At 37.4% G+C, this 18,829-nt stretch overlaps 1 protein-coding gene across 1 annotated transcript; it reads left to right on the top strand.

The window, feature by feature from the left end:
* Window positions 1-4,989: 4,989 nt before the first annotated feature.
* On the top strand, window positions 4,990-17,595 carry DDIAS (DNA damage induced apoptosis suppressor). The gene is made up of 4 exons (XM_065883052.1): window positions 4,990-5,102; window positions 12,066-12,227; window positions 13,752-13,869; window positions 14,995-17,595. The coding sequence occupies exons 1-4, from the start codon at window positions 4,990-4,992 to the stop codon at window positions 17,593-17,595; spliced, it is 2,994 nt and encodes a 997-aa protein (XP_065739124.1).
* Window positions 17,596-18,829: the final 1,234 nt, after the last annotated feature.

The raw sequence follows: 18,829 nt of genomic DNA, 5'->3' as shown, positions 1-18,829 counted from the left end.
AAAGATGACTTGACTTCTGGGTATCTGGCTTGAATTACTAGTTGGAGAGTACTGCCATTTACTGAGATGGAGAAGATTACTATTAAAGAGGTTTGAAAGGAAACTAAGAATTCAGATTTTTTTTTTTTTAGCCTATTAAGCCCTGAGATGACTATGAGATATCCAAATACATTTGGCTGTCAGATAAGCAGTTGAGATATGGAAGTCTGGAACTTACACATAATTGTGTACCTTTGTGTCACTTCGTTGGTAGTTCTACATTGTCTGTCTTAGCCAATAGATTATAAATTCTTTGAACACAGAGCCTGTTTTTTCTATCTTTAACCCTGTTCCCTTCCCCATCCCTAGAATGGTACTTTACCTATCATAAATGCAGTGGACAAACTGTGCATTATACTCACTAAGATTTTCCTGGCTAATGTTTTTAAAATATTTTTCACCAGTATTTCTCCAAATAAAAGAGGTTTTGTCTGTTTTTTGCTTATTTAATTTTCTTATCTCCTGCCTGCCTCTCCCCTTTCCAGATTTTTCATGTTAACGTCAGAAAATCATTTCTCAGGGACTTGTTATGACTGCCTTTAGAAAATTAGACAAAGTATGTACCCTTCGAGGAGACCATTAGTTAGTTTTAATAAAGCAACTCAGAATACCCGCCCTTTCCATAGCTGAGGACTCTGTCCTGTAAAATGTGAAACGGGAAATCTGAGAGCAACAAAGTGACAAAGATTTTCTTGCAAAGCAAGAACAATTTGGGAAGGAATGAAGAAAGGGAGAAGAGTTAGTCATATCTCCTTTTCTGTATGCCATTAGAAGTGGGGAGTAGTTTTTTAAAGGAGTGATTTCATCCTTTGGTCACAGTCTTGAAACAAATACAAATAGTTTGTGTGAAGCTTGAGCAAACAATGTAATGGACTAGAAAGACTGGTGAGCTACTCATCAGAAGGCATGAATTCCAGACCTGATGCTACCTGCTTCTTGACCTTTAATTAGTTATTTAATTTCTCTGAGTGGATCAGATAACCGTATAAGAGAGAGAACTAAAGCATTCAGAAGAATTTATGAGCCCAACCAGGCTATAAACTTCATTAAAATAGAATCCACGTCTTAAACTTCTCTTCACCACCCTCCCCATAGGCTAATTCACATTAAATACTTAATTAAATTTTTTCTCCATGATCTAACACTTAAGAAGAATTATTCTAGATTCTCTGGTCTAGCCCAATTATTTTGGATTTTCTAATCTAGTCCAAAGGAGGAAAAAACTGTATCAGTGTGTGTGCATATATGAGCGTGATTTTTTATAGGCTATTAAGGTACCTTCTAAAAACTTGGTAATGAGGGAATTAAGCTGAAAAGCCTTAATAGTAGTTTTCACGTGTAGGCAACATAAGCCTTATTTGGAAACTTGTGACACGTGCAAATTCTCAGGCCCTCATTCCAGACTTAATGAAATCAGACTCTGACATTGGGGCCCATAAATCTGTGGTTTATCAGTCCCTCCAGGTCATTTTGATGCACACTAAAGTTTGAGAACCCAAAGCATCTCTAGTGTGAAAAGCGTGCATCACCTGTGTTAGCATGATTCCATTAAATATTTGCTTCACCTAATGCCCCTTCTTCAAGTAACTTTGTTTATAATTTAGCTTAATATGTTTTTTTTTTAACATCTAGTTTTATCCAAAAGAAGATATGGGCTTAAGATGAGTTCCTTCCTTGTGACAGTAATTTTTTGTGATAAATTAGTAAAGCATCTTGAATTATAGTTCATCTCCCATGGCTAGAAACAGAGAAAGCAAGTAGTCCAGAGTGTTCCATGTTAAATTAAAAATGCACTATAATATGTCCACCTGGACCCAGCATATTTTCATAAGCATAAGTCTATCAGAGTCTTCAGTCCTGGACATTGACTTGAGCAATCTCTGGCCGTCAAAACAAAAGCCAACTGAGGTCCTAATTAATTCCCTAACATTTATACTTTTCTCCCTCTCTCTCCATCTCATTCTCCTGTTTCTACTTCTATATGTGAGAGATTAAGAGGACCCAAGGTTTTTATTATATTTATTGATTTTTCTAATTTAAAAAGTAATACATTTATAAAATATTTTAATAAGAAATATTTAGAAAATATTTAAAATGGAAATAAAAATCACCTTTAATCTGACAACTCTGAGAGAAAGTACTTTTTAAAAGAAGGTTATCTGTGTGCCTATCTATTCTCTTTCTCCCCATCCCTGCCAAGCTAAGACTAGATCAGTCCCCTTGTTGTATTTTCTCATGGTATTCTGTACTTTTTCTTTATAGAATTTTCCACTATTTCAGTTTTTTGGTGTGATTATTGGTCACTATAAGTCTAGTGACCAGGTAGGGACCTTGTATATTTTGTCCATCTCTTATTCCCATCACCTGGTATTTATCAGCTGCACTATAAATGATTGATAAATAAGCAAATATATTGGACTTATTAAATTGGAATATGGTTTGTTGACTGTGATGGAACTGAAAGCAATGTAATGCAATATCACCATCCTTCCCAATAAAATCAAGAAGAAAGATAAATTGCAATAGATACCACATATGGAATTGTTCCTAAGTCTGTGATCATGTTTTCCTAACTTTAGTATTCGCTCATTCCTGATGCTTCATTCAGTTATCCATCGAACATTAATTCAACATACTTTAAGTCAGGCAGTAGAGAGAGAGGCAAAACAAACTAGATGACAAGAATCATAAGGAAATACTATGAAAATAACAAAAGGAATAACTAATAGTGACTGTCTAAAAGGATCTTATTGCATTTTTTTCACCAGCCAATGAATGGAAAGTCTTTTTGCCATTTGCTGGAATTTACCAAGTGAAACGCAAATAGTAAAAATACTTCAATGACCTTTTTCATTTCAGTTCTCAAATTTATTTATTTCTCCACTAGAGGGCAATAAACTCTTAAATAATGACAATTTAACCTTCCTTCCTTTAAAAATAACAGCAGTTAGTGCTTGCACAATTAATTTAGAAATTAATTCGCAAATATTTCTGCTTATATATGTTCTTCATTTATTGGTGACATGATAGACCAGGTCTCCATGAAACTTTAAGATTAATGGGGGTAGAACCAACAGAAACAAGTAAGCATGTATCATCTGATATATAATTTTCATGATTGCATATATCATGAGCACGATTAGTACCATGAAGGAGTAAAATGGGTGATATCATAGAAACCAAGAGGAAAGAAGTATTTACCTGAGATGAAATGGGGCTCTCTAAGGGGTAACATTAAAGATTGAAGGATGAGAATGAGCCAGCTGTTTGAAGTACTGAGGGAAGAGCATTTTAGACAAAGAGAAAGGTAAGCACAGAAGCCTAAGAAAGATTATTTGGTGTGTTTGAGGAGCAGAAAGAAGGCTAGCATGGCTTGAAGTGCAGTGATTAAGGGGGTGAGTGGTACAAGATGAGGTCAAGGAGGTGGGGCTAGATGAGCTAGGGCCTGACAGGCATTGTGAGGAACTGAGGCTTCATTCTAAACTGCAAGATTTTAATCAGGTAAAAGACGACATTTTCAGGAGGTAGTTTTGCCCTGTTTTATCTCTCCTAGCTCATAGGCAGGTGTACCACCTTGTTACACCCTACCCCAAACTGGATTTTAGAGGAAGTGTAGAGGGAGGATGCTGTTGCTGACATACATTCCATCATTTGTTGCATTGGCAAGAAGGAAGTTGAGGTAAGTAGCACTAAAAACAGCAGTGTTCTCTGGCCTTTTCTTTCTGCCTTTTCCTTGTATCCTGTATCACCTCCTCTACCTTGTCCTTAGAGATTGCCATGTAGCCTAACGTGACAGCCAAATCTAGGAAGACATACCTGCTTTTGGTAGAACCTTATTAGTCATGTATACCTAAGGGTTCAAAAACAAGGATAACAACAAGAATTAAGCAGAGTTAGATTTTTTTTTCTATGCCCACTTTAATAACATAGATCGGTGATTTATGTAAATCCATTTATCTATAATCTTTGTACATTTCCTTAGGTGGCAAGATTTTATTTTCACAGGAATATTTTGATTGGTCGACAGGATTAGTAACATTTTAAGATACCCATTCCATAATCACATTTCTAAATTTGTGATCATCCCCAGGAGGAGCTATACCTAAAAGATTCTTTTATGATTTTGAAACTGATGACTTACACTTTGTCAAAATTTGCTGATGCCAGTCTCAGAAACAGTTTCACCCATTTGCAGAAATTGAAAGTTTTTGCCATGTGTTTACAAATTTATTGGTATAGCTTTATCTTGAACATGTACAGAGATTTTTATTTCAGAGCATTTATATTATGCTATAAATAAGCTAATCAATTTTAAAAATGTTGATAAACCAACATTTGAGTTTTTAAAAGGAAAGTATAAAAGAGGCAAACTGCTATTTTATTGTTTTACTTCTCTGACGTGTTTTATACAAGGCTCATAAAGCACTTTGAACTCTCATTTGACCATGCAACATTTTAATTTTTCTATCTGTACACTCTAAATTGTCTTTTTTTTCCTCTTCAAGCTGTGTAGAAATGTACATACTGAAATCTAATGAAGTGATTTTTTTTCCAGCTGAAAAGAACTACTTTCCACCAATTTCGTTTCTTTTAAACATTCCTGTAAGTTCCTTTAAGTTCTTTTCTATTAATAGTGGAAACAAGTTCTATATAGCTCTTCTTATAAAGATGTTGAAAGAAATTAAATGATACCTTTCTTGAATTACTGGGGTGGAGCATTTATTCAAAAACAGAATATTTGCTTGAACTACTCTGTTTTAAATCTTATTTTCTTAATTAAACAAAAAAAAATTAGTTTTCCAATACACTAACATTTACTACAAAAAAAACATCTATTGACTTTGCAGTGAAGTTTAAGTGATTTTCCTAAGAAATGAATTACACACATGCAATTAAAGATTTGCCATTCATCCCATGGTTATTTTGTTTTGCAGACCACAGTGAGGACACATGAATAGAAGAAGAAAATTTCTTCTTGCCTCAGTTCTTGCTCTCCAGAATTCTAGTTTTATATATCCTTCATGTCAAAAGTGCTTCTCTCGGATACTCCTGGTCTCCAAAAGGTAAAAATAAAGCCTGAAAGTGTGAGAAAGAAAATGCAAGTGTACACTGTAGATTTCCTATGGCTCAAAGGCAAGTAAGGATTAAATTTGTATCAGGACTTAAGATTCTCTTGGATTGGTTCTTCTGTAAATCCTGGAATAGAATTGGCTGGTAATCCTCTATTACTAGAGGGATGTTTCAGATTATCTCCAAGTCTTTACTAAGTACCTGCTTCAGAGAAGAAAACTAATTTCTCAGAGAGGAAGTCACGAGCCTGATGCAAAAACTTAGTACACTTCTGGGATATCCCTGGAAATAGTGTAGGGGTTTTTTGTTTGTTCATTGTTTGCTTATTTTTGTATAATCTCCAGATTATTTTTTAATAAATGAATAAACTCCCTGAGAACAGGGACTTTGTTATTGTAATCTCTGTATCCTTCAGCACCTGTGCTTGGCACATAATACTTTATTATGGTGCCCAGATTCAGGCCAACTAGACCTGAGAGCCTGGGATTCTTCTCTGATCTTTATAGAGTACAGGTGAGAGGTTAGGGTTGGAGTTCCTTAAGAATACATTCTCTCTTCCTAGGGGTGAGAATAAGAATATCTAGTAAGTACCTAGTAGTATGTAAGTAGAGTAGTAGACCAGCAATATGCTTAACTAGTCTTTTTGTCTAGTTGGCATTGTATGGGGAGGAATTGACAGTTCCAACCCACACCTGGACTCTAAGTCATCCTTCCAGTAGTTTTCACTATTTCTTTATTAAGCTATTCTTTCAAGTACTCATTTGTAAACTGAGAGAAAGAACCTATTTGTGTTATTCATCATTAAATCCTCAGCATTCAGCCTATGGTTTAGTTCATAGAAAATACACAATAAATGTTAAATGAATGAATAAATAACAATGTGATAGTGTCTAGGTTGTCTTCGATCTAGACTTAGCTTCACTCATTTTCAGGTTCCTACCTATCTTCTGAAAAAACTAAAACCCAGGGACTGTTTTCCTTTAGGACCTATTCTTAGAAGCAGTGTGGTAAAATGGAACGATTTCAAGCTTCGGAAAACACAACAGCGTTGTAGATAGGCTCTGACGCTTGATAGTTGTATGATCTTGGGCAAGTATACTTTACCTATTGCATTATATCCTGGTGATTAAAAAGCACAGTTCTCTGGAGCCAGACTGCTTGGGTTCAACTCTCAACCCTGCCACTTAAAGCTGTGTAGCCTTGGGCAAGTCACTTAAATTATCTGGATCTCAAAATGGGGAAACTAATAATATCTGCTTCATAGGATTGTTGTGAATTAATAAATGCTTCAAACATTGTGTGATACATAATTAGTAATATATAAATGTGAAACATTTTTAAAACTGAGTTTTTTTCCCCCAAGTCATTTCTTTTAAAGATAATCTATAACAACCATTTAGGTTGAACAATACTGCCATTTTTACCTCTTTAGACTGGTAATAACAATAGATAACATTAATGAATGTTTACTATATGCTACACATGGTACTAGGAGCTTTGTAAGCATTATATCTTTTAATACAACAGCGCTGTGAGGCGATGCTACTGTTAATGCCACCTTTCAAAGGAGAAAACTAAAGCTTAGAAAAGTAAAATAACTTGCCCCAAATCACAAAGCCAGATAGTTAGTGGCAGAAACATATTCAAGCCTAAACAGTCTGACTGCTATCTAGATCCATAATTACTATATTACCTCTAAATTGGCAGTGAAATTTGTATCCAGAATGATACCTCCACCTCTCTTTCCCAGAGTTTAAGATGCCCCCAGAAAACTGAGCTCTAATTGGACCATTTAGTCACATAAAATCCACAGCACTTTGTCCTTGCCTGTGGAAATGTAGTCCACAAAAATAGCCTCTCCTCTACAGATATTACATTAACAGTGCTACACAAAGTCTATTCCCATAATTTCCAGTGCTTATCTTTTCTACTGTTATCTCTGCTTTCCTTTTTTCTTACCTGGAGTCAGTTGTAAGCCAGCACAGGAAACAGAAATTCCTCACTGCTGCAGCACAGCAAGTTTATGACAGAGGAATTCCACACTGTAGCCTTTGCAGAAGATTTTAGAGACAGTGAAGAGCAAAAAGACTGCTCCCTAAAGGTTTTTCATTGAACCCCAAATCCTTAGAGACAACCACCATAATACGTTTTGTGTTTATGGGATTAACTTTTTTCTCTTGTTAACCTCCAAGATTAGAGCAGTGGTGGTTTTCAAATTACTGTTCTGCAGAGCCTTAGGGTTCTATGCTTCTAGAAGGAGATAGGATTAGAGAAGTAATAGTGGATTGTGCTGACTATTAGGTAGGGCTTTAGGGCCCCACTTTAGTTTCAACAACAGCTCCATTCTCAGCCTTGAATTAGGGTTCCAAATTAGATTTCTTTTCAAAAAAGATTCCATGACATAGATAAAGATACAGATAAAGAAATAAAAATGGGGCTTCCCTGGTGGCGCAGTGGTTGAGAGTCCGCCTGCCGATGCAGGGGACATGGGTTCGTGCCCCGGTCTGGGAAGATCCCATATGCCGCAGAGCGGCTGGGCCCGTGAGCCATGGCCGCTGAGCCTGCGCGTCCGGAGCCTGTGCTCCGCAAGGGGAGAGGCTGCAACAGTGAGAGGCCCGCGTACCGCCAAAAAAAAAAAAAAAAAAGAAATAAAAATGTAAAAACTATATGTACAGTTGACCCTTGAACAACACGGGGCGCCAACCCTCTACACAGTATAACTTATAGTTGGCCCTCCATATGTGCAGTTCCTCCATTTATGCAGGTCCTCCATACCTGTGGTTCCTCCATATGCACAGTTCCACATCCAAGAATTCAACCAACCACAGAATATATAGTACTATATAGTATTTACTCTTGAAAAGATCCATGTATAAGTGAACCTGTTACAGTTCAGACCTGTGTTGTTCAAGGGTCAGCTGTATAAAAGTTATATCATATTCATATATATGTGAATATGTATATATACATATGTACACATTTGTATATGTGAATATGGTAATCTCATATGAAGGAATAAACATACATATATATGTATATATATATATATATGATTTTATATATGTATGGGGGAGGTGTATGTACTCCCAAAAATTATGAGCAAGAAAGGGGACTCATTTGTCCATGTAAGCAATCCGGCCAGCCCAAACATGTAAGTTGCCCTTCTGATTCACTTAATGGGACCCATTATCCCTTTGGTCTAGAAATCTGTCTCTGCACTAAGAGCTTTCTTTTCCTATGTTATTTTTAAATATTTTTCATTACCTTTACCTGTGAAATATGTAAAATATTGTGTGTTATGGTTATGTGTGCAGTTTTCTGGGAGAGAAGAGAGTCCATTGCTTTCATCAGATTTTCAAAGGGTTACTAATCTCATCAATTTTTCTACTTTTCTCATCAATTTTTCTACTTTTTTCTAAATATAAGTACACTAACCTAGAAAAATAAATGAATGAAAGAATGTTTTAACTGGTATCAAACAAAAAAGGTAGCAAATACAAGTATTATTTTAGATAGATCCTTTCAGAGGCTTCTTGGGGTCAAAACTTTTCATAATAATTCTAAGGCATAATTTGCCTTTTCACTCTCATTCTCGTAAAAGTGCATAGTGAAATTTTCCAGAGGCTCCATGACATGTGATATCACAGCAGAGTGAGCAGAGAAGGAGGTATGAGAATCCAGCTGTCTATTAAGACAGACATTAAACAGGTTTGCAAAATATAAAGCAATGCCACTCTCTTCTCACTGATTTATTTTGGAACACATAGTTATTTTTTGTAAAAATATGTTCTTTTTGTTTATGCAATGGATCTATTTTTTAAGGTATTAATAAATATTTTTTAGGATTCTCACTTGCATTTAACTTCTCATTTTCAATTGGAAATATAGATAGATATTACCCACATAAGCAAAAGCTCTTTGGTATTCTCAATAATTTTTAGGAGTATAAAGGGTCCCTGAGACCAAATATGTTTGAAAACTGCTATTCCATAACAAATGACATTTTGGAAATAGGGGTGCCTCTAGAAGTTAAATCAGAGGACTGTGATTTCAATGTGTTGTCTCTACCCTTGCTTCTCAAAATGTGGTCTGAGGAATGGCTGCATCAGCATCACCTGGGAGCTTGTTAGAAATGCAGAATCTTGGGCCTTGTTCCAGACTTAGTGAATCAGGATCTTCATTTTAAGAAGATCCCTAGGTGATTGGTATGCATACTGAAGTTTGAAAAGCTGTGATCTGTATTACTCCATACTAACATTTATTTCAATTCAGACTTATTCCCAAAAGGATTAAAGGAAACTACATAAATATCTTCATTTTATATATAACATAAAAGTATAAATAATTTAGTGTATATATGCATTAATGCTAATAATGCATTAATACTAGTCTTTCTTAGGCTATCATTGATACTCTGTATTTGTAAGATAGTTCATTATTAACCATACTGTTCTTATAGTTATACAAGAAAAAACTCCAGGCAAGGAATCCAAAGCCTTGGATTTGGTCATAAAAATCACTAACTTTGTCACATTGGGCAAAAATTCACCCAATTTCCCAGTTTGTGAATGGGAGTAAATGCCTTGTTTATGTATCAGAAGGAAATAATGTATGTTGAAAACATTTGTAAACTGTAAAACACTGATGCACATTAATTGTAAGATTTGCTAAGAATTTTACATTAGATCTGAATGCGTTATTAGTACATAATTTTTAAAGAAGTTCTAATATATATTTAAAACACTTAATTCATTTCACTAGAGCTTGGTACTAATGAGGTTTTATGCCCCGGTAAGTCGATTACCTTCACTTCCTTCTATGGCCAGACTACAACACAAACTCCAGCCAATTTGGTTAAGATTATATGAATGGATTGGCACAGAGCCATCATCAGTGTGGAAAAACAAATTAATAATTAGCACAGATGTAATGATGATGAATCAGTAACTTCTTTTTTTAATTTATTTATTGTTTTTATTTTTTTGGCTGCGTTGGGTCTTAATTGCTGCGCACGGGCTTTCTCTAGTTGCAGCAAGCAGGGGCTACACGGGCTTCTCATTGTGGTGGTTTCTCTTGTTGTGGAGCACAGACTCTAGGCGCGCAGGCTTCAGTAGTTGTGGCATGCGGGCTCAGTGGTTGTGGTTTGCAGGCTCTAGAGCACAGGCTCAGCAGTCGTGGCGCACGGGCTTAGTTGCTCTGTGGCATGTGGGATCTTCCCGGACCAGGGCTCGAACCCGTGTCCCCTGCATTGGCAGGCGGATTCTTAACCACTGCACCACCAGGGGAGCCCCAGTAACTTCTTATATGAAGGATCAACCTTTGTTCAAAAGAGTCACCTTGTGAGCCATGGAATTCAGGCTCCCCCTAGTGGCTGTCTGGCAGCAATCAAATTTATACAACTGTCTCTAACATTTTCTATTCACATTTTTAAGCCAGATCATTAGCGACATGAAGAAAAAACAGTTCTAGGATTAACCATTACCATAAGATGTTTTAAGGGGTCAATTTGTTAAATTAAGAATGTGAAAAATGGATAGCAGAGTTCTAAGATATTGCAAACAACTAGAAAAGAGGGGAAGCATAAGGAGAAGTGACGGTAACCATCACAATACTTAATATAATTATGAGGGAGAAGCAGACTAAACACATTAATTTGACAAGATCTGTACTAGATTCTTTTTTTACTTTCTTTTCTTATACTTTGTCTCATTTTATCCTTCTTCAACCCTGGATTTCACAGATGAGGAAATCTAAATTTAAGGGATTTAGTATTTATCCCAAGACCAGACTGCTAGTACATAACAGTAGTGTTATACTTGACACACAGCAGTTTTGTTTTGTTTTTTTATAAATTTATTTATTTATTTTTATTTTTGGCTGTGTTGGGTCTTCATTGCTGTGCGTGGGCTTTTCTCTAGTTGTGGCGAGCGGGGGCTACTCTTCATTGCAGTACACGGGCTTCTCATTGCGGTGGCTTCTCTTGTTGCAGAGCACAGCCTCTAGGCCTGCAGGCTTCAGTAGCTGTGGCTCGCAGGCTCTAGAGCACAGGCTCAGTAGTTGTGGCACACGAGCTTAGTTGCTCCACGGTAAAGGGATCTTCCCAGACCAGGTGTCGAACCCGTGTCCCCTGCATTGGCAGGCGGATTCTTAACCACCGTGCCACCAGGGAAGCCCATACACAGTAATTTTTGATGAGAAAGGCTTTGGCAAAAAAAAAAAAAAACAGTGTTTGATAGAATTCAAACTTGAAAAAAAGAAAATCAACTAATGTCTAAACATGACCTAGGCCATCTTCACTATTAAACATGAACCCCCCCCCCAAAAAAAGAATGCCTTTAGCCATAATTGCATAATTGCCTTACAAACAAGTTAAACAAGATGTTTTGTACCTAGTTTTTGTAATCTAATAAATTCTTAGCATATTTCAATGAACTAAATTAAAGAAAGTAAAGTTATTCTTATAATAGTGAGAAAAATATGACTAGGTACTTTGTGTATAAATATTTATTAAATGTTTTGAGATTATTCATTGTCCTTTTAACAGAAGATAGACTCAGGTCTTCTGTTGGTGTGGTGCTCACTTCATTATATCTAGTTTGCCCCCACTCCCAACCTCAGACTATAATATGCCTCATTTGTTAATGATGATTTAGCTACCCAGTAACAACCAACCAGCCACCCTCCCTCCCCACACCCCTCTCTCTCCCCATACACGCACACACAGTTTTCCTTCAATTTCTATCAATTTGGTGCTACTTAATTTAAATCAGTAAAGTAACTGTTATGAATAGAGAAAATTCAAAAGAGGTTGATCTGAAATCGTTTAAGAAGGATGTAACTTGTACATTTTGTACATAAAATATTATTTTTAATCTTTACTTTTCCAGATTTGTTTTACGTCATATTAAAAAAAAGTAAGTGAACGTCTCTATGCTTTTTTTCCTCCACTTTTCCAGGTCTAATTGTCCAAAATGTGGCTCTACTGGTGAAGCTGAAAATGCCAGTTACAGATATAAGCTTGCCTTAAAAGTTGCAGAATCAAACAAATTATTTGGTATTACTGTATTTGGAAGCTGCTTAGATGCATTTTTTGGTCTTACAGCCACTGGTTTGCACAGGTAAGAATATTTAAAGCATTCTTTTTCCTAGCTAGTACTTCAGTACATCAGTAGAATTTGAAGACATGTGGGGGTTTTTTGTTTTTTTTGTTTTATTTATTTTTGGCTGTGCGGGGTCTTTGTTGCTGCTCGTGGACTTTCTCTAGTTGTGGTGAGCGGGGGCTACTCTTCGTGGCAGCATGCAGGCTTCTCACTGTGGTGGCTTCTCTCTTGTTACGGAGCACAGGCTCTAGGCACACGGGATTCAGTAGTTGTGGCGCGCGGGCTTCAGTAGTTGTGGCTCGCGGGCTCTAGAGCGCAGGCTCAATAGTTGTGGCGCACGGGCTTAGTTGCTCCGCGGTAGAGGGATCTTCCCGGACCAGGTCTCGAACCCGTGTCCCCTGCATTGGCAGGCGGATTCTTAACCACTGCACCACCAGGGAAGCCCCCGAAGATATGTGTTTTTAAGGTAATATGCATTTAGTAAAAACAGATGATCGCTTGACCTTACATCATCAGTTCATTTAAAAGATAATCAAGTGAGAAATAGAAAGATGTTTATTTACTGAATACCTATTGTGATGATGTTAAACCATGCTCCAACCAAACTGTAATTAGACTATTAAATTACAAAACTCTAATGCAAGTTAGAGAAATATATAATAAGAAAGTAGGGCTTCCCTGGTGGCACAGTGGTTGGGAGTCCGCCTGCCGATGCGGGGGGTGCGGGTTCGTGCCCCGGTCTGGGAGGATCCCACATGCCGTGGAGCGGCTGGGCCTGTGGGCCATGGCCGCTGGGCCTGTGCGTCCGGAGCCTGTGCTCCGTGACGGGAGAGGCCACAGTGGTGAGAGGCCCGCGTACCGCAAAAAAGAAAAAAGAAAAAAAGAAAGTAAAATTGTTTCAAACTGAAGGATTTTTCAGATCAAGTGGCTAAGGTCTCTTGAGGTGGAAGAAGCTATTTGAAGGAATATTTGCATATCAGAAATTGAATTTTGTCATTTATTTCATTTACATTGCAAGTTCATCTGCATAGTTTGACCTGTTAAGATGTTCTGAGAATGTAAGGATATATGTAAGCAACTGAAGCTTTTTCTCCCCTTCAATCTTCTGCCCTCCCCGCCTAATACTTAACAGAGGAAATCTCTGTTCATCTCCTTATAGTTGAGAGCAAAGTGATTTGAAGAAAGGGAGGGCCAAGTGACCACAGCCAGGATTGCCAGCGACAAGGAAAGACTTCCCCCTCTGCTTTGAGGAGAAGGGTTAAAGATCCCAGCACTACTCCCACTGACACTTTTAGAATAATTGCTGGGCCTGATTACTAGGCAGGCATCTACTTTATTCACACTTGATCAGTTGTTTTTGTCTTTCTAGGCTATAAGAACCTAGAGGGAACAAAATGCGTAGCTCTTAAAGTCACTTTTTTTTCCCCCTATATGTAACTCAAAAGTTTCATGCTGTATTTTCAAACTAATTGTGTCTTCTTTGTGCAGAGTTAAAATTTCAAAGCTTATCTCTTCCCATTTTTTATTTTCTTTCCAATCAAGGTACATTCAAGATCGTAATGAAATTCCAGAAACACTGGACAGTGCTGCAACTCAGACCCTATTAACTAAAGCAGTTGAAACTTGCTTTGTTGGACAAAGCTTTATTTTTGGAGTGACGGTAATTGAGACTAGCTTTCTTTTTATTATTATGCTAACATTTCCATTGTAATGAAATGATTTTAATTTTCTAAATAGTTTTTAGGAGTCGTAAGTGTGAGAGCCTGTGGAAGCACTTTAAGCTTTGTAAAAATAGGCTATAGGTGATCTGTTAAAATACCATGTATGACAACTTCCTCTTTCAAAAGTTAGAAGAGCCCAATTCAAATGCATTCGGAACTTTAAAAATCTAAATTTATTATAAATTCACAAGTGTTAGATATTTTGTTTTGATATTTGGTATTTACTGTACCCTCTAAATTCAGTTCAGGTTCTGTAGTAAAACTTTCGTCAACTCTAGCTTTTTAATCTTATCTATAAAAGGAGAAAGAGGGAACTAGCCTTGAAGGCAAAGTAACTGAGTGTTGATCACTGTAAGAACAGGTTAGGAAGGATCATCTTAAATAATTATAAAAGTGACTATAGAAAAAGTCCAGAGAATGTGCTGACTGAAGGAGTAATCGTTTTCTGTCTCTTGTATGCTAAAGGGAACAAATCAGTATTTTGCCTACACTGCAGTCAGGGTTTTAAAAAGCAGAATATAGCACTTCACAGCTGAACAGTGAGAAAACCCAAAGGGAAGATGAAACCAGGAGCTACAGAGATTTTCTTTCTTAAAATCTCAGATGGCTCTTTTTCTTCTTCTTTTTTTTTTAAAGTGAGAACATTCCTTTAAACACTGGAAGCTTATGGAAGCTAATGAGAAATATAATAGTAGTTACCATTTATTGAGCAACTACTATTTGCTAAGCACTATAGTTTTTTGTGTGTTATTGCTAATACAGTAATCCTGCATTTTTATCCTTATTTTATAAATGAGAAAACTAAGACTCCTAATAACTTGTCCGAAGTCCCAACACTAGGAAATTTTAGAACCAAAATTTAAAGACAAGTCTCTTTACTCCAAGGTTTACTTCCCCATAATTTCAATTCCTCTAGCGTTAAACCCTATAACACTAGAGGAATTGAAATTACAGGGGTGGGGGTTATAGTTGCATCTGTTTTTAACCTTTTAAATCCCTGTTTCACATTTGAGTCAAAGGAAGAAAATATTATTCTGATTTAAATTCATTTACTTCTTTCACAGAATTTTGAAAGCCAACATCGACAAGGTTCAGGTTCCAGTAACCTCTTAGAGCAGTGTTCAGACCACAAGAGAGAAGTTAAAGCGCTAGTAGCTTGCCAGATTGTTCTACCAGACCCAGGTGTCGTAGGCTTCACTGTCATTGACTATTTCCATCGGCTTTTGCAGCTTTCTGATATCAGGAAACTTCACTGTGGCTCCCAGGCACCTAATAGCCACCTACTTGCTTTAGAAAATTCAAATAGCGATGTCAGCAGCATATGTGGCCCTGACAGCAGTTCTTGTTGTTTTGAGTCCCATGGCAGCGATGATTTTTCAGGATTCTGGCAGCTGTCACTTGAACTCACTTCCGTTGTTTCACAACTAACAGATGATGATGATCTTTCAGCTTCAGAACAAAGCGAGGCCATTGATACTCTTCACCAGAACAGAATGTGCATCTCCTCTACAGAGGCCACTGGTTCCAATAGCTGCCGTGATACCATTCAGGGTTTATGGAGCCCTGTTTCTTATATGGATCAAAAGAGTGCAGCACAAAAGCTGGGTGAAGAGCTTGGCTTACAAGCTAATCAGCCAAGTGCGGTTCATAGCAATCATCATGAAATTGGAGTTCCTGGTTCTAATTTATTCCCTTTGAAAGTGCAAGAGCCCCTTGAGCCAAGTAATACAAAATCCTTCCACAGTGCAGTGGAAGTTAAAAATATATATTCCCAGCGTGAGCTAACATGTCACCAGTATCATGATGTAGATACCCCCGCTAGCTTTCAGGAGAGATCTATGTGTTGTCTACCTTCATCACTCAGACTTGAAGAGATAGCTGGGGGTTCTCAGGACTGTGACCCTGAGATCTGGGCTGACCTTCCACTCTCTGAAAGCCTAAACAAATTTCTGGCAGCTATCGAAAGTGAGATTGCTATAACCCAGACAGATGGCAGTAGCAGGAAATGTCATCTAGATAATGACGTCAGTAAATTACATGCAGACCACAGCAGGTTATCCGTGACTCCACAGAGAACTACTAGATCCTTGCATGCACCACCTATAGGCTTAAGATCACCACAAGCAACAGTCAAAGCAAACTCCAGCAAAAATAACTTCCTTTCCAACTGTGAAGCAAATCCAAGTCCTAGCGTTCATAAAGAGTCACAACCAGAGAACACAGCAGAGACTATCTCAAGTAGTAGTGAAAGAGGCATTTCTGAAAATCTTCTACCAAATGTTTATCTCTCAGTTCTGTTTCCATCTTCAAAAGGCTCAGGCACAACAGTTACTCTTAAGTCTACCAGAATTCCACCACCACATGAGGCTGAAATTTCACTTAAGCACGATACTTCAGAGACTGACCATTCTTGTCTCAATAGCAAATATTTTAATGGATGTGGAGAAAAATCACTATCCAAAATGAGTGAAAAGTTGACAACTTTGAGTTCTAGGAGGTATAATGATGTTTCCAACCTTCACAACTTAGAAAATAAACAATACTGTAGGCGGCCAAAGAACCAGGGTGACAGTTCGACAATTTGCAGGAAACTCACATATCCTTTAGAAGCTCTTTGCAGTATGCCAAATAGAAGTACGAATGCATTGAAAGAAATGTCTTATGAGCACACTGGTAATAACCTAACAGCAAACTGTTCTGCTGGTCATGAAGGTGGCTACAATGCTTCTGCTGATCTCTTTGATGATAGTCCTAAAGAAATGGACATGGCAACAGAAGTGACCAAAAAGTCACAGGATATTTTGTTACAGTGGGGAAAGTCTTTGGCAGAAAGTCATCATACAGAATCTGATTTTTCACTGAGATCATTCTCTGAAAACTCCAGCCAGTCTTCACAAAAATTATCCTTGCAAAACACATCTGCCTCTCTGTATCTAAAAACATGTCCCTCTCCACCTCATTTTCAGTCAGATTCAGAATATGATTTTGAAGATAGCCAAGACTTTGTTCCATGTTCACAGTCAACTCCAGTTATAGGATTCCACCAAACTAGAATTCATGGAATGACAGGAGCTTTCAAAAAATTGCCTGCCTTTTATTTGGACCTTGATGCTAACTATAAAAAGACAAGGATTTCCACTGTAAATGATGCACAGCAAACCACCCCAAGCTGTCCAAAAAATATAAAGACAACCAGCCAGAAATCCAGAAGCCCTACTATATCTAGTATTATACAACCAGAGATCTCCAACAACTGTCCTGTTACTAAGTACCTTGAAACTGATGTTGATGAATGGGTCCCTCCTACCACACAAAAAGTATTTCCTTCAGAAATGCTTGGATTCCAGGCCATGGGTCTAAGGAAATGCCCAGCTGCTTATAATTCTCCTGATCAAAAAGAGTTACCAAGAAAAAAACTGAAATATGTCAAACAAAGAACTGATAAATGCTTAATTAAGAAAAAGTTAAATTTGAAGAATATGCTTACAGCAGCAGAACAGAAATCTCCTGACTATAACAGTACAGGGTTAGGCTGGATTTTCAAGGAGTCGGTTTTGGGACTTGCTTCCCATTCAGAAGTCAAATGTTGCCTTCCATTTTCAGAAGGTTGGTCACCTTCAGTGCCTGAAACTAAAAGTGCTTGGTCTCCTGAATTGTTCTCATAAAATGTCACCTGAACCCAATTTCTGAGCTTTTAAAGGTAAGTCTGTTTGGAAACTCTTGCATCCAGTGTCATGGAAAACATTCTTACCATTTTGAACACTTGAAGAGAAGCAAATAGAAAAGAGGTGCTGTTGTGCCTTTTTATATGGGGGGAAGCCATTGTTCTTCCCAGTGATTTATCCAGAGTACTCTGATTTCAGATAATTTGGCACTTTATCTTATAGATTGTACTTATGTAATATTGTCAGTTTTGCTTATTGAAAGTATTTGTTAAAATCACACATACATTCAGAAATAAAGCCTTTGCAAACCAAAACTTAAAGTCTTTCTTAATTGTTCAGCTTAGATCAGAAAATGTCTACCATGTATTAAGCCAACTACTGTTCTGAGTTTGTGATACAAAGCTACAACGCCACTGATCTTAAAAGATTTTAGTCTACTGGGTAAGACAGAAATACAACGGACAATTTCAATACAATGCAGTAAATGCGATGATAGAAGTTTTTAACGGATATTAAATTTATGTTGCTCTGGGAGCATGGCAGAGAATCAGTTAACCCAGCAGCATCTATGGGCTGGGGATAAGAAGAAAGGTCAATAAAAACTTACAGTTTAGAGGTAAATGTGTAACTGTCACTATTTTATCCAGTAATTATTTGTTGAATGCTTACTACATGCCAGGCACTATGCTAGGTGCTGGGAATTCAAAAATGAAAGTCAAGCTCTTACCTCAGAAACTCATGGTCTAGAAGAGTAAACAGGTCTCTGATAGGGAGATAAGCTCGAAGGGCTAATAAGGAGCAAAAATGAAGAATAGTTTCTAGACATTCACGTCCTTAGCAGCACCGCAGCTGCACCCTGTAAAATCTTTGTGCGTCTCTGGTCAGCTCCCTTTGCCATTCCCCACAGCAACTATTCCAAATCTTCACCATTCTTCGTGCCACCGACCTACCTACTCTTGCCTCATACTTCATGGAGATCACCTGTATTCCCTTACCTTCCCACACCCATACTTACCCACTTGTCTCTATCGACTCACCCACAACTCTTCTTCCTCTAACCTCAGAAATAATGCACACCTCCTATTTAGTGCTCATCTTTCTTTTTGGGCTGTTGATCCATTATACCCATCTTTATCGTCTTGCTCTACTGGCTCTCTCCCCTTCCCCCACTTTTAATTTTGAAAACTTGCAAAAAAAAATGTTGAAAGAATGACACAATGATACAGCATCTATA

The sequence above is a fragment of the Phocoena phocoena genome, chromosome 8 (assembly GCF_963924675.1).
Source record: "Phocoena phocoena chromosome 8, mPhoPho1.1, whole genome shotgun sequence".
Lineage (NCBI taxonomy): Eukaryota > Metazoa > Chordata > Mammalia > Artiodactyla > Phocoenidae > Phocoena > Phocoena phocoena.
This window is presented reverse-complemented; position numbering and strand designations above follow the sequence as displayed.

Excerpts from the sequence above, each read along its gene's own strand:
- DDIAS (XM_065883052.1), top strand. The coding sequence starts at position 4,990 with ATGAATAGAAGAAGAAAATTTCTTCTTGCCTCAGTTCTTGCTCTCCAG. Across the intron at positions 5,103-12,065 it reads ATACTCCTGGTCTCCAAAAG|GTCTAATTGTCCAAAATGTG; the intron begins GTAAAAATAAAG and ends CCACTTTTCCAG. Across the intron at positions 12,228-13,751 it reads ACAGCCACTGGTTTGCACAG|GTACATTCAAGATCGTAATG; the intron begins GTAAGAATATTT and ends TTTCCAATCAAG.